This window comes from Musa acuminata, chromosome BXJ2-6 (assembly GCF_036884655.1).
Source record: "Musa acuminata AAA Group cultivar baxijiao chromosome BXJ2-6, Cavendish_Baxijiao_AAA, whole genome shotgun sequence".
NCBI lineage: Eukaryota > Viridiplantae > Streptophyta > Magnoliopsida > Zingiberales > Musaceae > Musa > Musa acuminata.
The window spans coordinates 32,378,967-32,406,868 of NC_088343.1; the positions used below are offsets into that span (position 1 = coordinate 32,378,967).

At 37.2% G+C, this 27,902-nt stretch overlaps 2 protein-coding genes and 1 pseudogene across 2 annotated transcripts; all 3 read right to left on the reverse strand.

The window, feature by feature from the left end:
* Nucleotides 1-7,160: 7,160 nt before the first annotated feature.
* On the reverse strand, nucleotides 7,161-13,001 carry LOC135615271 (cysteine-rich receptor-like protein kinase 44). The gene is made up of 7 exons (XM_065113531.1): nucleotides 12,150-13,001; nucleotides 9,349-9,477; nucleotides 8,702-8,832; nucleotides 8,414-8,621; nucleotides 8,088-8,325; nucleotides 7,852-8,002; nucleotides 7,161-7,773 (listed from the first exon to the last, which is right to left on the reverse strand). The coding sequence occupies exons 1-7, from the start codon at nucleotides 12,976-12,978 to the stop codon at nucleotides 7,426-7,428; spliced, it is 2,034 nt and encodes a 677-aa protein (XP_064969603.1). The 5' UTR covers nucleotides 12,979-13,001; the 3' UTR covers nucleotides 7,161-7,425.
* Nucleotides 13,002-16,158: 3,157 nt separating this feature from the next.
* On the reverse strand, nucleotides 16,159-26,815 carry LOC103988773 (homeobox-DDT domain protein RLT3-like; annotated as a pseudogene).
* Nucleotides 26,816-26,853: 38 nt separating this feature from the next.
* LOC135615272 (protein NDR1-like) lies at nucleotides 26,854-27,893 on the reverse strand. The gene has a single exon (XM_065113532.1). It carries the CDS (start codon nucleotides 27,735-27,737, stop codon nucleotides 27,045-27,047), a length of 693 nt encoding a protein of 230 aa, XP_064969604.1. The 5' UTR covers nucleotides 27,738-27,893; the 3' UTR covers nucleotides 26,854-27,044.
* Nucleotides 27,894-27,902: the final 9 nt, after the last annotated feature.

Below are 27,902 nucleotides of genomic sequence, written 5' to 3' on the forward strand. Positions count from 1 at the left end.
TGCCATATCTGCATCCGTGTAACCTGTTAACACCGGTGGTCCACCTCCAAAGCTTAAACAAACCTTAGAGCTCCCTTTGAGATATCTAAAAATCCACTTCACTGCTGCCCAGTGCTCTTTGCCTGGATTTGCAAGAAATCTGCTAGTAACACCCACTGCATATGCGATGTCTGGCCTCGTACATACCATTGCATACATTAAACTTCCAACTGCTGAAGCATAAGGAACCTTTTGCATTTTCTCCTTCTCCTCATCACTTGACGGACTCTGTTCTGAGCACAACTTGAAGTGACCTGCAAGAGGAGAACCAACTGGCTTAGCATTGCTCATACTGAATCTTTCCAATACCTTCTCGATGTATTTCTCCTATGACAACCAAATCTTCTTGTTTTTCCTGTCACGAGAAATATGCATGCCTAGTATTTGCTTTGCTGGCCCCATATCCTTCATTGCAAAAGACTCGCTCAGTTCCTTCTTCAACCTGTCAATTTTAGACATATCTTTCCCAAGAATAAGCATGTCATCAACATAAAGTAAGAGAATAATAAAATCCTCACCAAACCATTTGATGTACACATAATGATCTGAAGCCGTTCTTTTGTATCAATTTTCTGTCATAAATGAATCAAACTTTCTGTACCACTATCTTGGAGCTTGCTTTAGCCCATACAAGCTCTTCTTCAACTTGCAGACAAAATTATCTTTACCTTTGACTTTGAAGCCTTCTGGTTACTCCATATAAATTTCCTCCTCCAAATCACCATGAAGGAAAGCTGTCTTCATATCTAATTGCTCAACCTCCAAGTCCTGGCTAGCAACAATACCAAGAGCAACACGAATAGAAGACATTTTAACAATAGGAGAAAATATCTCTTCAAAGTCAATACCTTTCTTTTGACCAAAGCCTTTCACAACCAATCTAGCTTTGTACTTTGGTTGAGAACAATATTCTTGAGTCTTTAACCTAAAAACCCACTTGTTCTTCAAGGCCTTCATTCCATTTGGTAGCAGCACCAAATCATAAGTGTGGTTCTTCTGAAGAGCATCCATCTCTTCCTGCATAGCAACTAACCACTTCTCTTTCTGCTCACTCTCAACTGCTTCCTGGTAACTCTCTGGTTCACCTGCATTAGTAAGCATCACATACTCATCTGTAGAGTATCTTCTGGAAGGTTGACGTTGTCTAGAAGATCTTCTTAACTGAGGTTCTGCGGGAACTTGCTCTCCTACTTCTTCTTGCTCAACATGTCCTGCAGGTAAATCAACATCAAGCTCTACACTATTTTCCTGCATATCTCCCCCATCACCCTGATATACTAGAGGAATAATTGGGTCACAATCTACTAATCCTTCTGCAGAAGTCTTGGCTGGTGCCTTCTTCTTCAAATCTTCAAAGGTTTGATCCTCAAAGAAGACCACATCTCTGCTCCTGAACACCTTCTGCTTTTCTGGATCCCAAAGCCTGTAACCAAACTGATCATGTGAGTAACCAAGAAAAATACATTCTTTAGACTTACCATCCAGCTTGGACCTCTCATTGTCTAGAACATGTGCAAATGCACGACAACTAAACACTCTCAAATGCCTGTAGGAAACATCTTTCCCTGACCATACATGCTCTGCAACATCACCATCTAGGGCTGTACATGGTGATAAGTTGATCACATCAACTGCAGTCCTCAAAGCCTCATCCCAAAACCTTTTGGGTAGCTTGGCCTGTGAAATCATACATCTGATCTTTTCCATGATGGTGCGGTTCATCCTCTCTGCAATTGCATTATGCTGAGGTGTACCAGGAACTGTCATCTCATGTTGGATTCCATGTGACCTGCAATAGTCATTAAACAATCCCGTATACTCACCACCATTATCTGATCTTATGCATTTCAATTTCCTTTCTGTCTCCCTTTCAATCCTGGCATGAAACTCTTTGAAGACATTAATAACCTGATCTTTGGTCTTCAAAGCATAAGCCCAAACTTTCCTGGAAAAATCATCTATAAAAGTGACAAAATAAAGTGCACAACTTATACCAAGAACATCAACAGATCCACCATGAGTTTTTGTCCTCAAAGGACCACATACATCTGTATAAACACGATCTAAGGCATGCATTTTTCTAGACAAAGCAGCACTAGCAAATGAAACTCTATGTTGTTTACCAGCCAAACAATCAATACAAGGGTTCAGATGTATACCTCTGAGATCTGGTAATACCTCTCTTTTGGAAAGAGCTTGCAGCCCCTTCTCGCTCATGTGTCCCAATCGCCTATGCCACAACTCCATACTGAAGTCTTTCTCTGTAGCATTTAACTGCTCACCATAAGCTTTAGCCTGCAACTTGTACAAAGTATGACATTTCTTTCCACTAGCTATAACAAGAGAACCCTTACTGAGCTTCCATTGCCCTCTGTGAAATCTGCTTTCATACTCTTCATCATCTAGTCTTCCAACTGAAATTAAATTCAGTCTCAAGTCAACCACATGCCTCACATCCTTAAGTACCAACTTGCAGCCAAGGTTGGTCTTTAAATGGATATCACCCATGCCAATGATATCTACTGTGCCATAGTTTCCCATCTTGACAACACCAAAATTTCCAGACCTATATGTAGCAAAAAACTCTCTCCGAGGTGTAGCATGATAAGAAGCACCTGTGTCAATCACCTACTCAAGATCCTGACACACACAAGAAAAAATATCATCAGAATGAGACAAAATCAAATAATCACCACCCTGCACTGTAGCTGTAGTATTATCCTTTGACTCTGTAGACTCCACTTCTTTTCCCTTTTTCTTATTCTTCTTAGGTTGCTTACATTGGTTCTTGTAATGTCCTTTCTCACCACAGTTATAGCAAACAATATCTTTTCTTGATCTTGACTTGCTCCTACCCATACGTGAACTGCTTCTAGACTTTGACCTTCCTCTATTCTCTGAGATAAGTGCCTGTGAATCATTCTAAGATGTTGCTGAACTCTTTCTTCTCAACTCCTCATTCAACAAACTGCTTGTTACTTGACTCATAGTGACAATACCATCTGGTGCAGAATTACTGAGGGAAACCACCAGTGTCCCCCAACTTTCTGGTAATGAACTGAGAAGTAACAATGCCTGCAACTCATTATCAAGAGACATTTTCATAGAGGATAACTGGTTAGTAATACTCTGCATTTCATTCAAATGCTCAACAATAGAAGCACCCTCTCTATATTTTAGGTTCACAAGTTTTCTGATCAAAAAAGCTTTGTTGCCAGCTGTTTTTCTTTCATAGAGAATTTCCAATTTTTTCCAAAGAGAATATGCAGAAATTTCAGTAGAAACATGGTGAAAGACACTATCATCAAGCCATTGTCTAATAAACCCAATTGTTTTTCGATCTAACCTCTTCCACTCATCATCTGTCATAGTTGTAGGTTTTGCACTATCCCCTTGCAAAGGTCCATACAAATCTTTGCAATACAAGAGATCTTCCATTCTTGGTTTCCATATCATCCAATTATTTCCATTCAAACTAATCATGCGAGAAATATTACTGGCCTCCATGTTCAAATACAAAAATTAAATCACCAAAACCCCGCTCTGATACCAGTTGATGGGGATATAAACAGGAATAACCTTTGTATAGGAACAAATACTAGAAGACCAAAATACGCAGCGGAATAAAATGGAAACACAATTAAACAGAACACCAAGATATACATGGAAATCCCCTTCAATGTGAAGGGTAAAAACCACGGGGCAAACTAGAGATAATCCACTATGAGAATAATGAATGTACAAATCTCAATCTCTTGCCCAAAACCCTAGCAACAACCACAAGAGAATAACTGGGATACAAGGATCACGTCACTGCCCACAATATCTAAAACCTCCCAAGTAATCACAGCAAGAGCCTACTGTAGATTTGATCTAACCTAAGATGAGAACACTACTAGATGTTTGAGAACAGTCTCTCTGCGTTGTCCTTGTCTTCTTCCCTTTCTTTCTCTTTCTTTTCTGCCTTGTTCTCCTTCTTCTCTTTGGAATCTCATGGCTACAAAGATCTGCCTCGTTACTGCCTTTTTATAGCTTTAATCTGCCTCTAAAACGCAGCCACCACACCCCCCTAATCTTAATTAGGGTTAGGTTAAGAGGGGGTGTGGGCTGTGGGCTGATAAAGCCCACATGGGCTGAATATCGGCCATCAGCCCAACACCGACGTCCAATCTTCTGACATGTTCCTCCGGCACAACATGATGTTGTTGCTTTAATTGTCTCATCCTGATCGAAGCATCCTACGTCACTCAAAACGCAGATTAAATCATAAACATATATCAAGTAGTTTCATCATCAAAATACGAGATTCAACAGTTCCCGCAGAACCTCCGACGACTGTCCGGACTTCCGTCGAACTCTCGAACCGCCAACGTGATCATGGTCTTGACTCCGGCGTAACTCCTACTGCATGTCTTACTTCCATCATAATTAATCATGCACACTTATCTCAACATATGGATTAGATAATAAATGACAATTGACTTCATCATCAAAATCCGAGATTCAACAAGAAAGTGTTGTAAAGAGGTGGTTGGTCTTTGCCTATTGAAGGAGGACCATTAGTGGACACCGGTGACCTTAACGGAAGAGGAATCAGAAGTGGATGTAGGTCACAACGATCGAACCACTATAAATACTTGTGTGTTCATTCCTTACTACTTAATCTCTTTACTATATTCAACTTTATTTCATTGCAAACTGTCCAATCCCCTATTCTCTGCTCATTCAAGATAAATGAAACAGTTTTCGTCAGGATCAGGTTTTATTGTACGAAGATTTTCAAACCGACATAATTTTTTTGTTGTACTAATTCACCTTCACCATCCCCCATTCCCCCATCTCTCAATGCCGCTTTTGATCATATTAATCAATCTGAAGTATTCATATGAATGCATGTTTAAAGAGAAATCAAATGTTAAATATTTCAAGGTATTAGTTCTCCTGTATTTGTATACTAGATTCAAAAAGAAGCAATGCTAAACTAAGAAATACATCTTTAACTAAAAAACATATATGTATATGATATCTCGAGATCTTATATTTAAAGAAATTTCTTCTTATTATTCTCCACGAGTAGTTTCTTTTGATACTATGAATCACAGCAATAAATGATATACGTTCAAAACCTATGATTGAGTTTTCTTGGTCATCTAGTGCTCCTATGAATTTTAACTCATTTCCTTTCTCATATGTATCTACTCCTATTATTTTTTTCTCAACCAATGATAGAGCAAAGTGAAAGCATATGTCATTAAAATGAATAATTGTCAAACTTAAAATATTCATGAAAAGAAAGTTTCAATATTGAAAAAATTAAAATGAATAATTGTCAAACTTACCGAGATAGAGAAAGTGAAAGCATATGTCATTATTTTTTTTTTGAACTAATTGATAGAGAATGCCTTCAACGAAGAAATGAAGGTTCTTCTTAAAAATAAAACTTGATATCTTATGTCAAAATCTATTAATGTAGATCAAGTTACTTGCAAATGAGTTTATAAGGTAAAACATAAGTCAAATGAAAATATAGATTATTATAAGGTAAAACTTATTATAAGAGAGTTCTTTGAAAAATATGATGAAGATTATGAGAAAATATTTAGTCCTATAATTAAGATGACATCCGTTCGATTAGTGATTGCTCTAACAGTTAATTTTCGGTGGAAGCTTTAGCAATTACGGTGAAATTGATAAAGATTTTTATATTGATCAACCACTAGGATATATTTATATTTTCGAACCAAGTTATGTTTGTAGGCTTAAGAAAGTACTTTATGGGTTAAAGAAAGCTCCCAAAGCATGAAAAAATTGCTCAATACATCTAATTTTATTCTATGGTGAAAAAGCAAGGAAGTCTACTTGCTATTATTCTTTTATATGTGGATAGTATAATCTATCATTGATAATAACCAAGTGGAGATTTTAAATCTTCATGTTATTTTTCATTTTGGTTTGAAATGAAGGTATTACGGAAGCTTAATATTTCTTTTGGTGGTAATAAATACAAAAGAATGCATATTTATCTCTCAAAAAAGTTATGCAAAGAAAATTATTGAAAGATTTAAAATTAACAAAAATAAGAATATTTCTACTCCACTTGATGCAAATATAAAACTAAGTTATAATGATGGCAAAAAATTTTCTAATCCTTAATATTTTTCATGCTCTTATTGATAGTTTTGTCTGCTTAATAATTACAAGACCAAATATTATATTTTTAGTTGATCGTATGCAATATCCAAAAAAAGTCATGTATTGCTATAGCAAAGAGAATCCTAAGATATGTGAATTCGACATTTGGAATTATATTATAAAAAGAGTATTCATCTTAAATTGCATGGTTACATGTATTATTGATTTGGGAGGTGATTTGAATAAGCATATATCCACTTTTAGCTTTGTCTCTTTATATAATTATGTTTGTATCTAATATTGTAGCAAGAAATAATAATCGATCTCTTTCTACGATTGAAGTAGAATATGCTAAAAAGTGTATATGACTAAAGCGTTAGATCAAGTATGTTTGTTGTCAACTATGAAACCACTATTTTATAGCGTGACAATAAAAAATATCCTAAAATATAAATCTGATTTATCATGCAAGAACCAAATATATTAAAATTAAACATCATTCATTCAAAAAAAGTGCTTCAAGGAGTCGTTAACGTCGTAGAGGTAGCAAAGAAAATATTGTAGATGTTTTTACTAAATCTCTCTCCAAAGGATCGTGGGAAGATCCTCGAAGCAAATTAATACTTATTCTCAAAAGTATAGTTAGAGTGTTAAGATTTAAAGTTATATTTTTCAAAGGAGTTTAAGATTTTATCTTTTAGATAAGTTGATTGGATATAGTTTTAGTTAATTAAAATAAGAAATATGATAAGGTTCTGTTGATTTAAGTTACCATTCTACGCCTATAAATAGATGACAGCTACATCTATCCCAATCTCAAATATTTAAGCTTATTGGGCTCAAATCTAAAATTAAATCAAAGATCTTATAAGAAGTTCAAGAGAATCTTTTCTATTTTTATTTGTCTCGATTTTTTTATCTTCGTATTACTACTATTTGATAAAGGATTATTACTTGTATATAATCCTTCTTTCTATACTCGAGAATAATTATTTATAGAGATAAAGACAACATTCTAAATGTTGATCCAAGAGTTCACATGAGTAAATATATGCGGATTGACATGGAATCCTTTTTGACATTTCATTTGCTTGAATTCCGCTGTTAATCCTCCTAAAAGAAGGTAAATCATGAGATAGATAAAAAGGAGACTACACAGCAGCAGTTGTACGACGCTGTGTCTGAGAACAGGAAGACAGGCACACGGCCTTATGTGAGGAGAGATCGACAGTGGCCGCCTTTTGCTGTTCCCATCTATCTTGGTTCTATTTCTGAAACCGAAACTTCATTTGGTGACATGGGAAATGACTTGCTTTGTCGATCAGATTTTTCGACCGGAAGAGTCGAGTTACTCGTTCCCAAGCTTGCATTCGCGTCACTCTTACCCGCACAGAACGCAGGCCGTGTAGGAGGCTGGAGGGAGACCGTCTCAGAGTTGAGCATCACAACCACCGTTGACATCGTCGGCCTGTCATTTGGATTTTCTTGAACACATAACAGCCCGATCTGGACGCATCTCAACACATCGCCTCCTTGGTACCGCCCACCCAAGGCTGGGTCTACGATCTCCATGGCTCTTCCTCCTCGCCATTTCTCCCATATCTGTTTCACAGGATGGTTTACTTATCGTCTATATACGTATGTGATTTGATTGTTATGAAACTGCACCCGACTACTTACGTAGCTTAGAAGGTCTTCGGCGACGTCGGAGTCGTAGGTACTACTGTTTTTTCTTCCGGTCAAAATCTCCAAAACCAAAACACCGAAGCTGAACACATCCGACTTGATCGAAAACTTGCCCTGCATCGCATACTCCGGCGCCATGTAGCCGCTGCAATGAGATCAACATCGATCGATCAATCAACATAAACACAAACTTTTTCAATGAGTAGACTATTAATTGTTGTGATACGCACAAAGTTCCCACGACTCGGCTTGTGGTGCCCTGAGTCTGGTCGCCACCAAAAAGCTTTGCCAAACCGAAGTCTGAGATCTTGGGGTTCATCTCTGCATCTAACAAGATGTTGCTGGCTTTTAAATCACGATGTATGATCCTTAGCTGCGATTCTTCGTGCAGGTATAGAAGGCCTCGAGCAATTCCGGAAATGATCTTGTATCTGATTCCCCAACGAAGCTGTTGGCCTCTCGTAGGATCTGTTGGACGGAAAAGGTGTTAGGACCTCAAGCACTCGGGCAATGAAGAAGAGCAGTGATATATGATATATATGGAAGGAGAATTAACCAAAAAGAAAGGCGTCCAGGCTTCCGTTGGGCACATATTCGTAGATAATCATCTTCTCTTCCTCCAAGCAAACTCCCAGAAGCTTTACAAGATTTCGATGCTGGAGTTTTGCGACCAAAACTAACTCATTCTTCAGTTCTCCAAGTCCTTGCCCAGAAGAGTTGGAGAGTCTCTTGACAGCTATTTCTCTTCCATCCGGTAGCAGTCCCTGCACAAGATCTTATAGCGTGAGGACAGAGCAAGAGCGACATTCGAAGTGGAATACTGAGGAGAAGGCTCTGGTCGTACCATGTACACTGTTCCGAATCCACCTTCTCCAATTTTATTCTCTGTGGAGAAGTTGGCTGTCGCAAGTCGTATTGTCAATAGATCAAACAGTAGTGATTCAACACTCGGGATCTGCTCCCCATCAGTTTCGTCTATGAAACAGCAAGCAGTTGCAAGCATGTTAAAAATGGTAATGATGACAAGGATTCTAATTGTTTCATATTGTAGGAAAAACACACAACTCACAAACACATGCTCCACTCACACGCCGTACATATGTTGGAATATTAATTCAAATCTTGTGATTAGATATGATTTTAGTTGAAGAGATCTAATTCAAATATTAATATATATATATATATATATATATATATATATATATATATATATATATATATATAGAGAGAGAGAGAGAGAGAGAGAGAGAGAGAGAGAGAACTCGTGTAAACTTATATATGAGTTTAATATAAGTTTTTAGCCTTGATAGAGAATTTTCCAGCAGCATCTCTAGTTGGCGCGGACAAGGAGAGAGGAAGAGGAAGATGGAGGCACCAAGTCAGTTAATGAACCAACTTTTTTATCCTATCATTTTCCCTGTCTTGTTCAAACAACGGTATGGCTTATATTCAATTGCAATGAAGGAAAAAGAGCATGGGCAGGTCACTCACATGGAGGTTTCGGTATCCGCTTCCTCTTCCTCCAGTAGCAGACGCAAACAATGGAGATCAGCAGCAGCACTGCAGTCGCTGCAGGTATGACAATAGCTAGAACTATTCCAATTGCGTTCTTCTTTTTTCCTGCACCGACAGATGGCCACCAAAACTCATCATCCCGTTTCTCAATCACCATAACGATTGGGCTGCGCATGGTGAACTCCTCGAGGACAGAAATGCAAGAACAAAGAGAAGTTTGGGAACAAAAACCCAAATTGGTTGATGTTTAATTCTACTATATTCTTCTAACAATGATTACTGATATAAGATATCGAGAATGAAGTATAAGGTTATTAGGAAATATATTGCAGTCAAGATCAATGATATGAGGGAAAACAGAGGGAGATATTAAGACGACTTTATTAGGAATAATGAAAAGAGATCCGCTTAGTCCTACACAATTAATATTGTTTTATTAAATAGAATATAATTAACAAAATAATTAACCAACTATATTTGGTTCCAGATGACTTTAGACGTACCTAATTGAATTGGAGGTATGTAATCATCGATTTTTTTCCCTTAAAATAAATTAATTATTATAAATAATTAACTTTTTTTGTTTGTATAGTGTAGTTAAGGAAATGATTAAAATTAATTTTCTTACTTATATAGGTAAATTAAATTTTTTTTATAATTAAATTATTAATTGATTTATTTCCTAATGCACTATGTGAATTTTATAAAGTAAATAGTTTAAATTTTATTTTTATATGTGAACCATAAAATATAAATATTATAATTCTATCTTTATATATATAAAAGCAAAATAAAAATTAATTAAAAATAAAACTAACATTAATTACATTGTCATCTCAGTATCCAACCCATTCTATCTCAACCAAATATGTTATCTAAATCAAACTTAGGTGGATATTTGATTTGGACTAACGACATAATTTAATTTTATCTCGTTGAGCTCGCTAATTGACTGAATCATACTGATTTGATCGATTTAAGCCAATTTAGAGTGATTCCATATCAACTTGACTAATTCAAATAAACTTAATTAAAATCATTTAAATATAGATGAAACCCGTCTAGAATAATTTCATATTATGTCTATAAAGATTTGAGATAGGTTCGATTAGATTCTAATTGAATTGAATTTGGTTTTAGTCAATAGGGTTATTTCAATTAGGGTTTTGATTGAGGACTATAGAGAGATTAACATCTCATATTTTTATAATTTGATAAACTTAAAAATTTTATTTGAAAGTATCATTTTAAAATAATTATTAGTTGTTACTATTTCTTTTAGATTAAGCTTATGATATTGATACGATTGTTACCATGTAGTATATGTAGCTATACTGCTCACACCAGTAGCCTACATATAGTATAGCTATGTAGCTATACTAGTAGCCCACATGTGCAGCCACCAATAGATATAGTTTAGTAGATCATATATCAAGTATGACCCTTCATAATATGTTTATTATACTATTTCTTAGATGTATGCAACGTAAATGAATGAATGTAAATGATCATAATTATATCCCTACCGAAGGTAAGTAAGATGATTCCCTTTGGAGATTAGCAAACCATCAAACATGATGGTTAGATAGTTCATCCATCTATTATTGGGAGGAACATATCCCCACCTAGACGGGTGAAGAATATCATTCCATTCTTTATTGAAAATGTAATATAAATGCTCTCTATTTGTTGTTCGAAGAAAATCATCACATACATCTTTATCCGTTGTTAGGAGAGTTTACTATTAAACAAGATATAAGTATTTGTTATTTTGACTATTATGTATGTTATGAAGATGTGTTACATACGATTGATGTATAATTTTATTTACTACATAAGAATTATCATTATTTTTCTAATATATAAGTTTTATAATAAATTATTATGTTATTATTTCATATTAAATTATTGATATCATTATATATTTTATTAATATTAATATTATTTATATTATTTTTTAATTTTTATAATAATTATTTTTATCTTATATTTAACCTACTTATATTTAATTAGTAGATTTGAGGTTAGGGTGGAAGAAAGTTTTTTTTTTTTTGGTCACATGTGAAGATGTGATTTTTTTATTAAAAAATATTTATTATTATGAAGATAAGGATTTAAATTTAAAAATACAAAATAAAAATGAATTATAAATATTAAAAAAATAATTTTTTTATAAATCGGAGATGTGACAATGCATTATGTATCTAAATTAAATTATCTTCTGAAAAAGTATAATTGGCAGGCCACTCATTTTGATGACAGATGAATGGCAGAGAAAAGTGAAAGTCTCAGCACTAGCTTTTTGTTTCAGGCTCTTACTCCTACGCTGCTTTTTAAGGCGCGATCTAAAGTGGCTGCAACTCGGTGGTGTCAGACGTTGCTCGCAAGGATAACGACAGCAAAGGAGACCACTGAGACAAGTTTGTTCGTGTTGACTATTCGTAGTCTTCTGCCGCAATTATTGCAGAAAAAGGAGTTGGGTTGTTGGCTAACAGTGGGCGTCTTCACCAGCAGGGAGGGGTGTACACAGTCTGATGTACATTTGTATTTTACGTTTGAATATTTTTTATAATAACGTACGTAATAATAATAATAATAATAATAATACTCATATATGGACTATGTGTAAATATATTTATAATAACATATGTAAATGTTTTTTTTGAGTCAGAGAGAACGATTAAAAAAAAAAAAAGGCATACGTAGAAATCGAAAAAGACTGACAAGATCATATGTTATAAGATGTGTGGTAGTAAGAGATGATCCGAGGTATTTACCTCGTTGGGGAACGGCGGGGGTAGCAAGTGGCGGAGAGGCAGGCGGTGGGGTCGGTTCCGATGCGCTGTCCACGGGAGCTGTAAGCGCCAGCGTGGAGTTGCCTTGGTAGAAGGAGTACACCTCAAACCTCATGTTGCACCTCACTCCGATCACCCTCCCTCCTTCCTTTCCCACCATTAGGTTCGGTAAAGGGCTGTACAGACCCCGCAAGCACGTCCCGCAATCTGTCTGCGACAGGTCCGGAGTGCACTGCATCAGGCCGTACACCTTCGGGAACGCCGACGTGAAGTTGCTCACCGTCCCGGTGGCGAACTTCTTGGCGGAGTTCGCCGCCCTGTCTGTCGTACGGTTCAGCAGGAGATCCAAGAGCTTGCTGAACCGATCCGCCCGGGTGATGTTGTTGACGTTCCACATGTAGAACTCCGGCGAGTTGCCGTCGTAGGAGAAAATTCTCCCGTTGGAGAAGCGGAGGAAGCAGAAGTCGTACCAGATCACAGCAGCCTTGTTGTAGGCGCACATCTGTTGAATGTCTTGGGTGGCAGTATCGACGCAGGAGCCGCACGCGCTGGAGTTGACGTCTCCCCGGCAGAGGGCGAAACCGTACACTTGGTCGGGGGTTTGCCCCCTGGTGCCGTTTATGAAGCCAGAAGCGGAAACCTTGGAGGCGAGGTCGGAGAGGAGGAGGTTCAGGTTGTTCTGGTACGTGCTATTGGCGCTGAAGTTTCCGGAGTTGCCGCAGATATTATACAACGGGTCGGCACTGATCACAGAGAAGAGGAGGAGGAGCAGCAGCAGCTTGAGGAAAGGGGACAGGGAGGAGGGAGACATGGTGAAGCTCTTTGGCCACTGTGAAGGAGAGGGGAAATATCTATAGCAATAATGCTGAAGCAGTGTGTCCACCGTCGTGTCTCAGAAAATTACGGGTCGAACCATGACAAGCCGACGTGAGTCACCGCGTGAAATCAAATTATTCGTGTGATGTGAGACATCATGATTAATCGATCGTCTACATAAATATTTTGCAAATTTAGAATAATTAACACTACTAAAGTAACTAATTGAATATAGAAAGTTATTATTTATCTAAAGTAACCAACCACACACACACACACAAAAATGAATCGTACAAAACATTAAAATTAATTGAAAAACAATTACCCACAAGATAGAAATAAATTTATATTAAGTGTTTTCGAAGCAATTGAAAAACTAAGGTGAAGGATTTTGGGTAATTTTCCAGCGAGGAAAGCTTTCTAGTCATTAAATCTCGAGTCTTTTATTTTTTTGTCAACAACAAACATTAAATGAATCTGCTTCCCATGATGCCGTGTAGCTTCGGGTATTTGGAAGAGTCAAGACGTAGAAAGATGGTGTCACAACAAAGGCGATGGAGAAGAAATTTGTTGGCCTTGTATAACGGGCATCATCACCAGCACGCCGAGTGTGTCCTGTCATGAGTTAGGCCGCTACTTAGGATCAGGTATTCCCACCACGACACGCGATTGTCGGTCGTGGTGGCTTGGGTGGGTCCACGACCTAAAGTCTGGACTTGAAAGCTGTACCGCTGTCTCAGGGTGTATGAGTGGTCGAAGAAGCATCCCACAGATACGTACATGTTTATAAACCAGAGTTGACTCCGGTCAAAAGTCATGTCATCGAATCAGCTCCCAAGTATTGCACCTTTTTCTACGCCATTGGTGGTTGAGGCGTCCTTGTCAAGAAATGTATTGGCCGACGACCGCGTGCCTCCTCACGTTACACAAAGCATTGGAAAAATGAGAACCGGAAGGAAGAATAGGAGAAGATGAGATGGACCTGGACTTGCTTTCACTGTGACTCTGGCAGTGAGCACCACCAGTGGTGAGAGAATGAATGCGTTCACTGTGTTTTCTGATAATTACAACTCTTAATCACCAAATTGGACTTTGCTCGTCCCATCCTCCTCAGCTTTTGAAATTTCAACATAGATATAAGATTTCTGAATAGTCCTTTTGTTTTCAACATAGATATAAGATTTCAACATATGTGAATGATCCACCACGTAAACTGACCACGCCTTGACGGGGAGAGAGGCGGATGAGACACTCACGAGTGGGACCAGGTTTTGTCACATCCCACCTAAATATCTCGAACAAACGACGCTAGTAAACATTATTATTGCACCTGATAATTTTTCTTCTTTACGTACGTTACACAAAGTATGTAAATAGACTTGTATATCAGAAGAAAAAAGATTAAATTTTATTGACTGCTTATGTCGGAATAAACGTTATGAGCCGCACAGACACGTTGTAGCTTTTTAGAAGAGAAAAGAGGGCAGCAGGCAGAATTCACTGGCATGTTGACACCATTGGTGTGACAGGTCCGACGAAAAAGTCATTGATATTTCCTAGCATAAATATATATATATATTATGCTATGTGATGGAAAACAGCGAACAAAATAGAATAAATATATATTATTTCTGCAGCTGCCACAATCCCTGGCTGACCTGCCCGAGATTATGATACTAAATATTTGCAGGTGCTGCAGCATCCTAAATTACAACCATTTGTTACTTCGAAAACTTGGAGAGACCCCACTGCACAAGCCCAAAGAGGGCATGGCTGTCATGCTGACGTCAAACAACAGTATCTTGAAGTAGATATTGGGATTGGTTGCATCGAACTCTAATGCTCTACTGACATATGTTGTTGTTAAATACAAATACGCTCACCCTAAAAGACCCTCTGATCTCAACTATTGATACAGTTCCCCCTACCTGAAACAATAAAATAGCCATGGATGGATCAGCGACTAGTAACTCTTTGAGTGTGCAGGATAAAGATATATTCAATCACCTTTTACAGCAAGCCTACCTGTCAAAGTAGCCCTATGTTTAAAGAAGACCGCAATAGTTTTCACAGTAAAAAAAATGCACAAGTCATGGAAATACTAAATGGCACCTATGATTTTTGGTTTTTTTGTTCTTCATTTTCAAATATATATATATATACATATATATATATATATACATATATACATATATATATATATATACATATATATATATAATTTCAAAAGTCAAAAAAATTAACTTGGTTGCATCAAACAACATTCTCAATCTCAAATTACTACCCACCAAATGATATGACCAAATTAATCTCCATGACTTCAGAATGAAGCACCAATATTTTATGTTTGATTAATTTAATATATATATCTTGATGGATAACTATATAATTAAAATGCTTTGTTGTGTATGAGATTATCTGTGGCAGAATTGAAAATATTTAACAACATTTAGCTCATTGCAACTTTAGCTCTAGGGCACCTAAGCTATGATACCCTTCTTTTCCTAGAAAAAATTGCTAATAAAAACTATTTTCCCATCTGCATCTACATGTCATTCTAGCAGCACTATCAATGGCATAATTGTGTTGCTCCAAAATATTTGAAATCTTTGTTAAATTATTTTAGATTTGTTATTCTAGCTTTATTAAAAGATATCTTTAAGGATCTTTGGCATCATTTAGGCCTCAAGGATAAATTCACTTCTTCACGGCAACTCAGTCATTTAGGCCTCAAGAATGAATCCCCTTCTTCATGGCAACTGATTTTATTTTTATTCATCCAGATATTTTCAATACATAAAAAAAAGCAAATGATCCTTGGCTGCACAACATTAAACTTATAAATAAAAAAAAGAGTTAGCCAGAAACTCGAAATTAATGGTAACCCAAAAAATTAAGAAGAATAAGTTGTGAAGCATTTCCAAGTTCATTTAGGAATATATGCAGATTCACTCAAGTCATCCCTAACATGTTAATAACACTACTGGAAAAGTGCATTAACTTTCCTAGAACTATTGTCTGAACCTAGCTAATTTGCAGTTGATGACAAAAAAATGAATACATAACTTAGGACATAGTCAGCAGCAGAATTGACATTCATCATCAACAAAGTACAAAAAGCAAGCAGAAATATAAAACGAAGCCCACATAAAACATTATGCTTCTGCCCTACCAACAGAAGTATTAGACTTCTAGTCTCAGAATATGCCCTACAACAGCAATGATATACCCTGGTACTTATGATATAAGAAACTTGTACCATATATTAAAGAGCATATCATGAGCAAGAATACTAACATAAAGGCATACACGAAGTAAAGCATAAAAGTAAAATATAATCATGATATACATTTTGATTGGGGCATGGATACTGGAGATCTTTCCAGCCAGAAATCTTTCCAAATGAGGAGCAAATAGAGCATCCAACTTAACCAACCAAAGTGCAATTGCAGAAGTTGTTGAGAGCATAGTTTGAAATTGTATGATAACGTCATCTGCAGCCATATTAGAGCCAGCCCATGGTGGGGCATTCATACAACCAGTGCTCATTTATGGCACCAACAAGATCAGTGAAATGAACATAAAAGGCAATTCTTCATAATATAAGTACCGAAATTTACTGATCAAATTAGAAATTAAATTATGATTATATAATTAAACTTGTAAGAGTTCCGGCAAAGATGATGCACATCTAAGCCGCTTGACCTAAAGCTTGTGAGCTGATGTTGTCCATGTACCCATTAATGCTGCCTCTGGCATGCTCACCTAAGGGGAAAAAAAAAAACTTATATTTTCCTGGAAACTCAAATAAAATCAACTTTAGATTATTTTAACAGTATAATGAAAACTGGCATTCATTTATGCGTTAATATTTACAAGAGATGAAAAATCAGTGAATATTAACAAAAAAGTTATAAGTAGGTCACCTCGATTACATGGATTGCCGCCTTCAGGAGTTGCAACTGCGAAGACACAACTTTATGCTTGGGAAACTCACTCACATCTTCTCGTTCCCCACATGTTGCTATATGTATTGCATATCTTTCTTCAAGATCAAAATCTATCTCAAATGTAGTATGGCAAAACTTTTACAATGTTTTTCATCTCTCCAAAATAAATCATGGCAACTCACACAGTGAGACAATGATTCCATGTATGACCTCTTACGGTACCTTGCAGCATTTAAAGTGGAGTAAAAGGAATTCCAAACCCATTTATCAAATGCTTGCAAGCCGGCCCACTTTTGCTTCTTTTCTTCACTGCTCCTCTCAATTTCAAGATTTATAGCACCCGAAACAACTGATAAATTATCCAAGGATTCTGAAGTAATTAGAACACTATCAACATCTGAAGTTGGTGAAGATCCATCACCACTACTGGCATTTGTATCAGATGGCTCAAAATTTTTTGTTTGTCTGCTTCCAATTGCAGCAGCCATATACTCATCCATCGGTTGACAGAGAAATGATTTCCTCTTCTCTAAAGAAGCAACTAGACGAGCTTCCCGCATACCCCTGCTGTCTAAGATGGACAACAAAGCATGCAGAGCCTGTTACAGAGCAACAGGTAGCAATAATGAATGTGTCAAAAAAGCTTCAAAGCTACCATCAAGAGAAAACATAAACTAGTAAATATAAAGCCAAGTAACCAGATGCAAAGTTAACAACCTGTGCTGTATCAATGATCTGCCAATGACCATCTTCTGAAGACTCGAAATAGACCCTTCGATGGCCAGGATCACGTGCAGAACATGGGCCAAGGAAAAGCCAATAGTTGTTGTACCTACGATCGGATCCTAAAAATATGGATTGGAGTGGGTGCACATCATTACAGGCTTCTCTGTCTTTGCAGTTATTAGTCTCCGAAGAACTAGACCGGCATCCTCTTCTAGAGCTAGAAGCATTTGCATATTTGAAAGCTGGTGTGTATGATGCAGAAGGATTGGCTGGAGAAGTATTTGGTAAGGATGTTATCAATGTCACACCCATTTCCCTCCAACGATGACATTGGTAATACTTGATAATTTGTCAATGATTTTTTAATTTTTGCACCCGATTCATGATACCATGCATTTGTAATGAGTGTGATATAGCTCTCCTGGGTTCCTAACATATGTTAGTAACATTAAAAAAAAAATCACTATTAAAAAGTAACACAGTAGGTTTCAACAAAGTAGCTTTCAACAAAACACAGTAGGTTTTATCATGAAAATCCACTTGGAACAAGGAATATGAAAACTGATCTTAAAAATAAAGCTACAGGAGAATATTTGGGACTACCTGCCTCGAGAGTAAGCCACAAGCCCTTTTACGAGGATCAGGTGCGACAGAAAAGTTAAAATAGATCAATCTAACATTACTAAACCAAAATAACTTTACTAAAACCTAGATAAAGAATTAGTCTGATATAAAAGACAGTGGAATCTAGTTGTCTAACAAGATAAACAGAAATAAGTGACAGCTAAGAAGAAAGTTCTCCATTTGAATGATCAACTGAATGGTCAAGTTTAACAATCTAAAAACACAGCAAAATTTACTGTCAACAGTCATTACATGAAGACTTGCCGCATATATACATAGACAATTGAATTTTTTTTTTCAAAAAAAAGGTAGTCTCCAAACTAGCACCTGAGAAGCTCTTGCCAATTCGGAAACTTTTAGTCCACGATTTCCTTGCTTGGATAACAAACAAAATATTTCACCTTTCAATGTGGGGGGATGTAGGCCATGTTTCTCCATTGGATTCCTCTCCTAAGAACACAAATTAACAAGAAACAGAGATAAAGTTAAACATGAACTTGCATATACAAGAAAAATGCTGTCTGTTTAATACTAAGACTCAGTCTTCAATGTATTTCACTTGCTTTACATCCCCGCTTAGAGGTCACCAAAGCAAAATTTGGAAGTACGGTTCCCTACCGACACTTGAGATGAGGTATAGTCAAAGTAATTCAATTTGTAATGCTCATGCTATTGGTAATTTGATCTCTTCAACAAAGCACCTTTCTCCTTGATTGATTTATCACCCATCAGCATGCTGTTGTTTAATATCTCCCATCGATTGATGTGGTACTATAAGTCAATTGGTGATCATTCATTTCAATCATGTAAGGTTCTCCTAATCAAATAATATGAATGATCAACTGAATCATGATTTGATGTAATGACTGATCATGAAAACATCAGAAATCTGGAATCAACTGAGCTTAGCTGGGTATATATTAGTTTATTCCATCATACTTGAGTCAACCTACAGACAATCACAATTAATGATGGCCCAATTATGGTTAATCTGATCCAACGATCCAATCCAGCTGGCTTAACTGATCTAGCCTTATCATTATCACATATATTAGCATCCAAATGGATTCAGATACCTGGGCTGATGAATCTTTGATATCTGAATTATCAGAGTAAGCTCTCAGAGATGTAGATCAATTACATTGTGTTTATGATCAAATCATAGAACATAACATAAAAAGTCAATCACCATACAAAGAGAGACATCTTAGTTTAGCCATTTGAAATTAGTGCACTTACATAGGCATAGAAGATTTAAACAGTTACATTGATTGAATGTTTTCAAGGATAGAAGTTCTCAAGGCTTTAGATCATTAGGAAGTCAAGACTCCTTCATTGAGGAAGTCAAATGGACATTAAGCTGACATTAGAGGTAGCCAGCTCATCAGTCAATATTAGGCAAGTACCCTAGTTGCCTATTTAATTGGATCATTTTATTAAAAGACCAGTCAGTTGATGTGGCCACCCAATAATCCTAAACTCACCACACTATTTAGTATTTACAACTGTCCTCATATATAAAGCAAAAGTTTCTGCTTCGGAAAAGCATATGCAAATTGAAACCTCTTTCTTTGACTTGTATAAAATTTTGAAACCATGGAAGGATAACATGTAAAAACCAATACGTGCATTGTGAAAATTCTAAATAGATGTTTGAGAATCAGAAATTCCAACCGAACATTAAAGCTTGCATAGGAACAGCAAATGTTTAATCCAATGTTGACAAATATCAGACAGTTTGTTGTTTGCAATACCTCGTTATAATTTCCCCTCCGTATTGCTTTCTGTTTTGATCCAAAACCTGCTGCTACCAGAACTTGCCATAGTATTTCAGTCCAAGTCAGAGGGCCAAGAGATTGCTTCCAGTGATCAACATCAAAATCTTGTTCTCTTATCTGAATAGAACCCATATATCGTAAAGTTTTACTACATAACAAGCAAAGTAAACAAGAAAGGAAAATTTACATCTTAACCGCAAGGTGGCTTATAATGTGAAACAAATGCACAACTTGAAAAGCAAATTACAGACAAATAAAACCAACACTACAAAATAAAGAAAAATAAGACAACTCTTAAGTGGTCTGTGGCAAAGGAACAGAAGGCAACATCAACAGAAGGGCCTGTAGAAAAACGAAAATAGAAGAAATACAATATACGCACTCGATCAGTGACTTACAAAGTCCGAAAATACTAAAAACCTGCAGATTTTAGAAGATGGAGTAATAAATCCAGCAGTAGTCTCTTTTTCAACATTAAGCATAAGCAGCTTCAGAAGTGCCACATGAATTCCTCCTAACAACAAAGAATCCTGAAATAAATATCATATGGTAAACTTCATTAGACATCAAATTTTTAAATAGTAAAGATGTTAAAGAGTGGACAAAATCTATGCAGTATAGAACGAGCAGCAAGAAAACCTTGTCATGAAATGCCTGAGCAAATTCATCAAGTGTAAAGGCACGCACTTCAAGAATCACCGAATGAGTATATATAAACTGAACAACCTGTCCAAGAAAATTGAAAAACATAATTTATCATCATCAGCGTGGCATGAAAAGAATAACATGATAGTAAAACCCATCAAATTGATTTTGCCACCATAAATTCAGTGCAAATTATCTAAATACACTCCACAGAATTGTGTTTGATTCATCTATCATCATGGCTGATGCAGTACAAACAGAAATACAAAACAAACATGACTAGTATAGTCCACAATAAGGAACATCTGTTGACCAACTTTTGAAGATATTCTCACAGAATTTATACATGAACGACAGTAAATCTATCAAAATTCACGTATGGTGTTTAACTGACATTACATAACCAAACATTTAACACAGTATAAGAACTGCAGACTACAACTTAATAATAGTAACAGCAATGTTATGAATAGCATGCAGTGGACACATGATGCAAGATCATGATTGGCAGACTGCTAAGTGGGCCTCTACAAGCCCAAAGACATCAGTACTATCCAAAGGAGTCAGCGAGAAAAATGTCAAAGTAGCAAACGTCAAATATGGTTAACCACATCAGAGTAAAAAAAAGTAATGATGATACACAAAGCAAAACCATTGACTTCTGGGAATGACCAACTCCTACATATGAAGTGGAAAGAGCAACTTTACCTGCATTACCATAAAATTCATCTTCCATGACTTAAACTACTACAGAATAAATGCAACTATCAGTCTTGTACAAAATAGCTGCTTCATTTTAACAGTTTGAGGAGGAAACCTTGCCAACAAGTCTAGAACATACAAGAGTCAAAATCATGGCATGTGTTGGCAGAGAGATCTGTACCAAGAATAGTGCTGGACAAGAATCAACCTTTGCAAAGGGAGCAACCATGTCTTCCATTTGAAGCTAGATGGGTAGAACATCTCAATGGGTTAGGTCCTTCCTGTAACTCCTCAAGTTCCAGCTCCTCATCACCAACTAAAGTCATCGGTTCACTTGATTGTTCAAAAGATTCATCAAGTGAAAGATTGCAATCTCTTAAATGAGGTTCTTGCTGAATTGCATCTTGTTTAGATGGCACCTGAATTTTGAGAAACAAACCTTATATATGCATACCGCCAGAAATAGAACACATAGAACAACTTTAATTTACTTAATTGGAAAAAACTGACACTACAGACACTACTCACATTGACACTTCGATCAGCCAATTGAAATGTCACAAACGTCTCTAAGTTGAAATACTGAAAATCTATAATATAGTTTTCTTATAAACTAAAAAAAAAAAAAATTGTTCCCATGAGATAGAAGCAAAGTCACCTTTCTCACTCTATGTTTTCTCAGGAAGGATATCTCAGGAACATATGATAAGCAGAATGGTCATCCAGTTCAAACTTTCATAGTAAAATCTGCAGAGACAGTAGTAATATGATATCCTTGGGCCAAAGTCAAAGTAGCATAACCAGAACATAATCCATTTACCATGCATGGTTCTCTCTGCTGCAGTCGTTTTAGAACATAAGATGATGTAGCCTTATGAGAAGCATGCAATCTTACATTCATCCAAGAACTCCTGTCTGTACAACTCATAACAGTTGAACATTTTTGACCATTGGGGCGTGTTGCATGCCATACTGTCATCAACCCTTTGCCCATACCATACTTCATTGCATGAAAATTAACTTCAGGAAGAGTTCTGGAGGCAAGTATAGGAGTCACCAACGCCTGCAAAGAGTTCTTTTAAAAGAAAAGATATCACTATAAAAACACACTGTTCATTTTTTTTTCCAGTGTTTCACAGGAGAAATTTTGTCAAGATCATCTAATATGCGATTGATGCTAAGACATAGCAACCTTCCTCATTGACAACTAACTAAATTAAATAAAAAAAATCGTCATCAATTAAGATGACAGCACACAATTGATACATAAATGGACAGAGAGAGTAACCAAAACATGGACAAGAAAGTATAAGTTAACAAAAACAAAAAAGTCCTACGATAAGATATTAAATTTTGAAGATAACTTACATAAAAAGCACTTTCTATACACAGTATCTAGATGACTTAGACCAAAACTTAGGCATGTAGATGCCCAAATGAAAATCCAATTGGTCCATGTTGCAATTAGTTAGACATGACTTAGACCAAACCCAGCTCTACCCAAGTTAATATTTTGTATTCCAAAGAAAAAGGACAAAAGCTACTTGTCATATTACTTGAAGTTCTGTGATACCTTGCTCCTTCTGGGAATGCGTTGGTTGTGATGACAGGACTGAAGTTTCTCGAACTCTAGTGTAAATAAGTTGGAAAATATGTAAGAACGAAACATTTGGAACTCCAAAAGTAAGATGATAATAAAGAACTGGAATTAACCGAAAACCTAACACTTTAGAAACAAGTATAATAAAAGAACCATCTAAGCTTGCTAAAATAACAGTCATCTAATTTAAATGTCTACTGCTTAGACTAAAGTAGATCTTTAGTACCTTCAGAGGTTCAAGGATAAGGCAGATTACGATAAGAGCTCAACTTTATGAACAGCAAGACTGTCAAAGTTCTTTTTGTCCAGCACATGCACTATAGTTTGTAAGATGAACTGTGCAAAAATGATCCTTAAAAGCCAAACAATGTCATTGTTCATTCATTTCAGAAAGGGCTTTTGTTGCTGGTTTCTCTACCCTTCCTCTCTCCCACATCAGCTGCCACACTGCATACGTACTGAAAGGGAAAAGCCGCTGACACCATCTATTTCCCTGATGTAATTTTCGAAGACAGAGAGTCCAAGATTACTTCTCTTAACCTAAATCTGACTCCTTTAATGCTTATCCTTCAAACTTATTATTCATTCTCTTGTAAACAATCAATTTCACAAACTTCACTGTTAAACTACAACTCAGAACATACAACACCTTTTTTTCCATATCTCATCAGTCTCCTACTCAAACAAAACTCCTATATGAATTTCTACCTTCAACCAATTGCCATATGAAATAACCTCTACAAATCTATGGTACTACTATTATGAACACCATTTCTTTTAGCTATGTCATTTGTTCCATTATCACCGAGAGGAAACCAAGCAACCTTTTAGGATTTTAGATTGCCCTAATTTACAGTAAATAATTACCATATACATGATAGTGACAATCACAATTCAGCACATATGCCTGAACCCTGACAAGACATGCTAATACACACGTAAAGCAAGGCATTATGGCATGTGCTGCTGCAAACAAACTATTTTAGCCCACTGTTTATAAAAAAAAAAAGTTTGTGATGTTATTACGAGAGGGCATCATGATAAAACCTTGCATAAAGCTCATCAACCCTGAAAGTTGGGACATTACAGTTTGCTGTTGTTGTTGTTGGGCATCATTGTTAAAGCTAAAATTTCAGAATAGAAGGGGCACAATAACGACAATTCATTCTTTTTCATCCCATATAGAGCTCTATATATATAGATCAACCAGATTAAACTGATCTCAAAATGTTTTAAATGTTTTATGGCACTTAGTTAATTCAACAATTTCCTTTCTAAATCTCAAGAAAAAAATTATTTAGAAAGGGATTCCTATATAGTTAAAAAAAGGATAGGGAAGTGTGAGGAATATGAACCACAAGTATTTGAAGAAGTCAAAGAACACTTTCCCCTCATCAAGTCAGGGTTGCTGGCATTCAAGTGGGCATATCCACCAGGTACAATGAATGCAGTTCAAATCTTTCCAAGTCTCCAAGCGAATCAAACCATGGGATCAACAAGGGTTAATTTAAGCTTCAGAAAATATATCCTCATACTGCACAAGCTTAACTTTCTTACCTTTATTATTAATAATAATATTATTATTAAAGTAAATTATTAAAAAAATTCCGAATTACATGCACCTAAAATTTCCAATTTCAAAGAAAATATATCAATCTAATCGTTATGAAAATTAACCAAATAAGACTGCAAATATTTCAATGTGTCTAAGAATGAAGCAAGACACACCTGTACAGTGGCCAAATGCATCTCCTATATGGTCTTCAGGGAACAAAATCTGTAAGCGAAAAATGTGATTCTTTTCTGCATAATTTGATCTGCCACCTGAATGGCTCTTCATCAGTTGCTCTAGATCCTTATACCTACATTTCTGTCTGACAAGTTGATTCATCTTCTTGATAGCACATCTTGAAGTGCCAGCGGTTCTCCTGTGACCTGATAAATTAAGACACTTACCATGAGTGTGTTTAGATGCATTGGAACTACTACTAGGGAAGCTTTTTATACTTGAATGAAGAGCTTCATTCTTCCTTCTATTTTTTCTTCTTCTCTCAGCAAACCAGCCATGAATTTGATGATACGTTAAATTCAGTGATGATGCATATTCTTCCATTTTATTTTGTTTAGGATATTTATCCTCTGCAAGAAAGATAAACATCAATAAACTAAAGAATTATATTTAGAAACCCAGGGACTTAGCTGGATTACAAAAGAAACACCTGAGTATAATTTTTCCAAGGACTGTAGTCGGCATGGTGTTTTCTCTCTTTGCTCCATTGTCTTTTTGGTCATCAACATCATCAACACCCATCAACCTAGAAGTGACCTAGAGAAGAATCGTACTAAACAGAGGTTGGGATCTGAAAATAATTAGAGACCGTACTTGAATGCATACCCTCTCTGACAAAGCATACAAACAATGAAAAGCAGCTAATTGGCAAGATATTCAAGCAAATACATCTTGTTGTGATCAGCCAGAATTTAGTTCCTAACAGATTTCCATAGAACATTAAGACAGTGCAAACATTATATAGATGGATGATATTCGAAAGCAAAAACATCTAATCAAGCCGGTATTCATTTCAGGAACTAGTCAGCAGCTTAGTCACTTTCTTAGTGAGGACCAAAAAGACTACGCACTTAAAGAAACAAAAAGTGTGGCCATCAGAAATACTAGGAAACCCATGTGCCCTCGAATCTTCTCCTTGATGGACAGAAATGAAACTTACTTGCAAGAAAACACAAAAACCAAAAGCAACAGCAGGCATCAGAGAATTTCCAGAACGAAAAAAAAAGGAAATTTTGGCCTTCTTGCTATGCTAAATAAAATATTTATAGATACATTCTTGAGCGACCCACAGGCAAAATCCAAAACAAAGAATTCCATGGGTCATGTCCATGTAGTCGCACACGTGTGTAGCCATGATTATTTTCGCCCCTATCACAAGCATGACATCTAAAAATAACCATGACCAAGTAATTCTAACGAATATTAAAGATCAATAATCAAAAGTGCATTAATATGCCGACGAAAGAACATCGATACGTATTCTGTTTCCTACGAAACATGAACATCAGTTCAAAAAAAAAAATGATTGTCTAACCACTGGAAAAAGAAAATCCCAAACCAAACCCACCACTCGAGATAACACTTCAAGAATCCAACCCACACCCAAAATCAAACCCATTCAGCATCGAAACGGCCGAAACCGAACCCAAATACCTGGAAAAGACAAGAGAAGCGAAGGTATCAGAGCTCTGACGAAGCGACGACGGCGTTTTCCAACGGCAGCGGGCAGATCCAGAGAGAATTAACGCGTTTATTGGACTGGGCACCTCTACCTGCACCCGAGGTTTAGGGTTTATGGGCCAAGGATGAGGACGGAAGCGAAGATGGCGGAGGTCTGGCTAACTCACCCTGTTCTCGCTTGCGCCTTTCGAACACCAACACCCTTGGCTCCCCTCCCGTCCATCCTGTGTGCTTTTCGTTTTGATCTCTTAAACCCTTGGAGAAATATCTTGCGTCATCGGAAGCAAATGCCCTCCGCGATATTACCGACATGGACCTCGCTGAATTCGATCGATCTTCGATTTCGCTGATGTTTGGGCTTAGGGTTTCGAAGGATAATGTTAGCTTGGGTAGAATCGTATAATTATCAAAACATGTGTGTCTCAATACCGTTCCGCTTGAATTATGTCTAGCAAGTTCATCAATTACTGGTGATAAGGAAAAAAAAGATAGTGCTGGATAAAGACCACGCTGACTCGCCCGCCAATTCAGGTTTACTCTATCTAAGGTTTCTAGCAGAAGACAGGAATAATGTGACTGAAATTAATCCCCAAAAAAAAAAACCAAGTAATAGGAGCATTAATCAAACAGGTTTAGGACAGAACCATGTTACATACACATTGCAAGCCCATTGATTCACCAGAGTACCCACATATTTGGCCCATCTAATCCAAATGACAATTTTATGGGCTTCCCGATGGTACATGTAACTCCCATGCCACATGGAGCTATAAAAAAAAAACCCTCTTAGACGACCATCGCCGAGTATGCACAACATAACGATAAAATCACAGCCGTCCACTCAGCATCAGCGCAGCAAAAGGCAACCAAAACAACGGCGATGATGGAGTGCCGGAATGGAACATCACAGTATATCTGCGGCGCACAGGAATGGAATCGGATCCTGTCCTCCGCCGTCTTCTTACCCTCCCCGTCGATCGCGACCTCGGCCGCCAAGCTCACCCTGTGGCGCTGGCTCCTCCACGCCACCGCCTTGTACCGAACCGCCGATTCCACCGCGATGCGGAGCACCGCCGACCCGTTCGCCACCGCCGGCCAGGGGCGCTTGGAAGAAGAAGAAGAAAGATTGAAAAAGCCCGCCTTGGATGCGGTCCTCTGGTGGCCCTGATAGAACCCGGGGACAACGGCGGTGGCAGAAGAGGAGGAATTGAATGGGGGGAGAGAGAGGGAAAGACCGAGGTCGTCGTGGTAGACGCCGAGCTCCTTGTTACGGTTTTTGATGGCGAGCTCGAAGGAGGCCACCACAGCGCCGGCACCGGGGGCCGAGGAGGAGGAGGAGGAGTTGAGTAGGAGAGAGAACGCGGTGAGGTAGTAACGGGGCTTTATGGGGCGGTAGGTGAGGTAGAAGAGAAGGACTAGGAAAACGATCGTGAGAAGGAAGATGAGGCAGAAGCGGCACAGCCCATGGCTTCCCAACATGCTTCAACGACTACTGCCAGAATCAAAACACAAGAAGAGTAACTGATGAGAGGATAAAGCACAAGTACGTAAACCTTGCTCTCGACTCCTAACGATTAGCCCATGGGACCCAATTGACACTGGAGGAGGCCTTTGAGTGGGCTTAGTCCGGGGAGAAGACCCGAC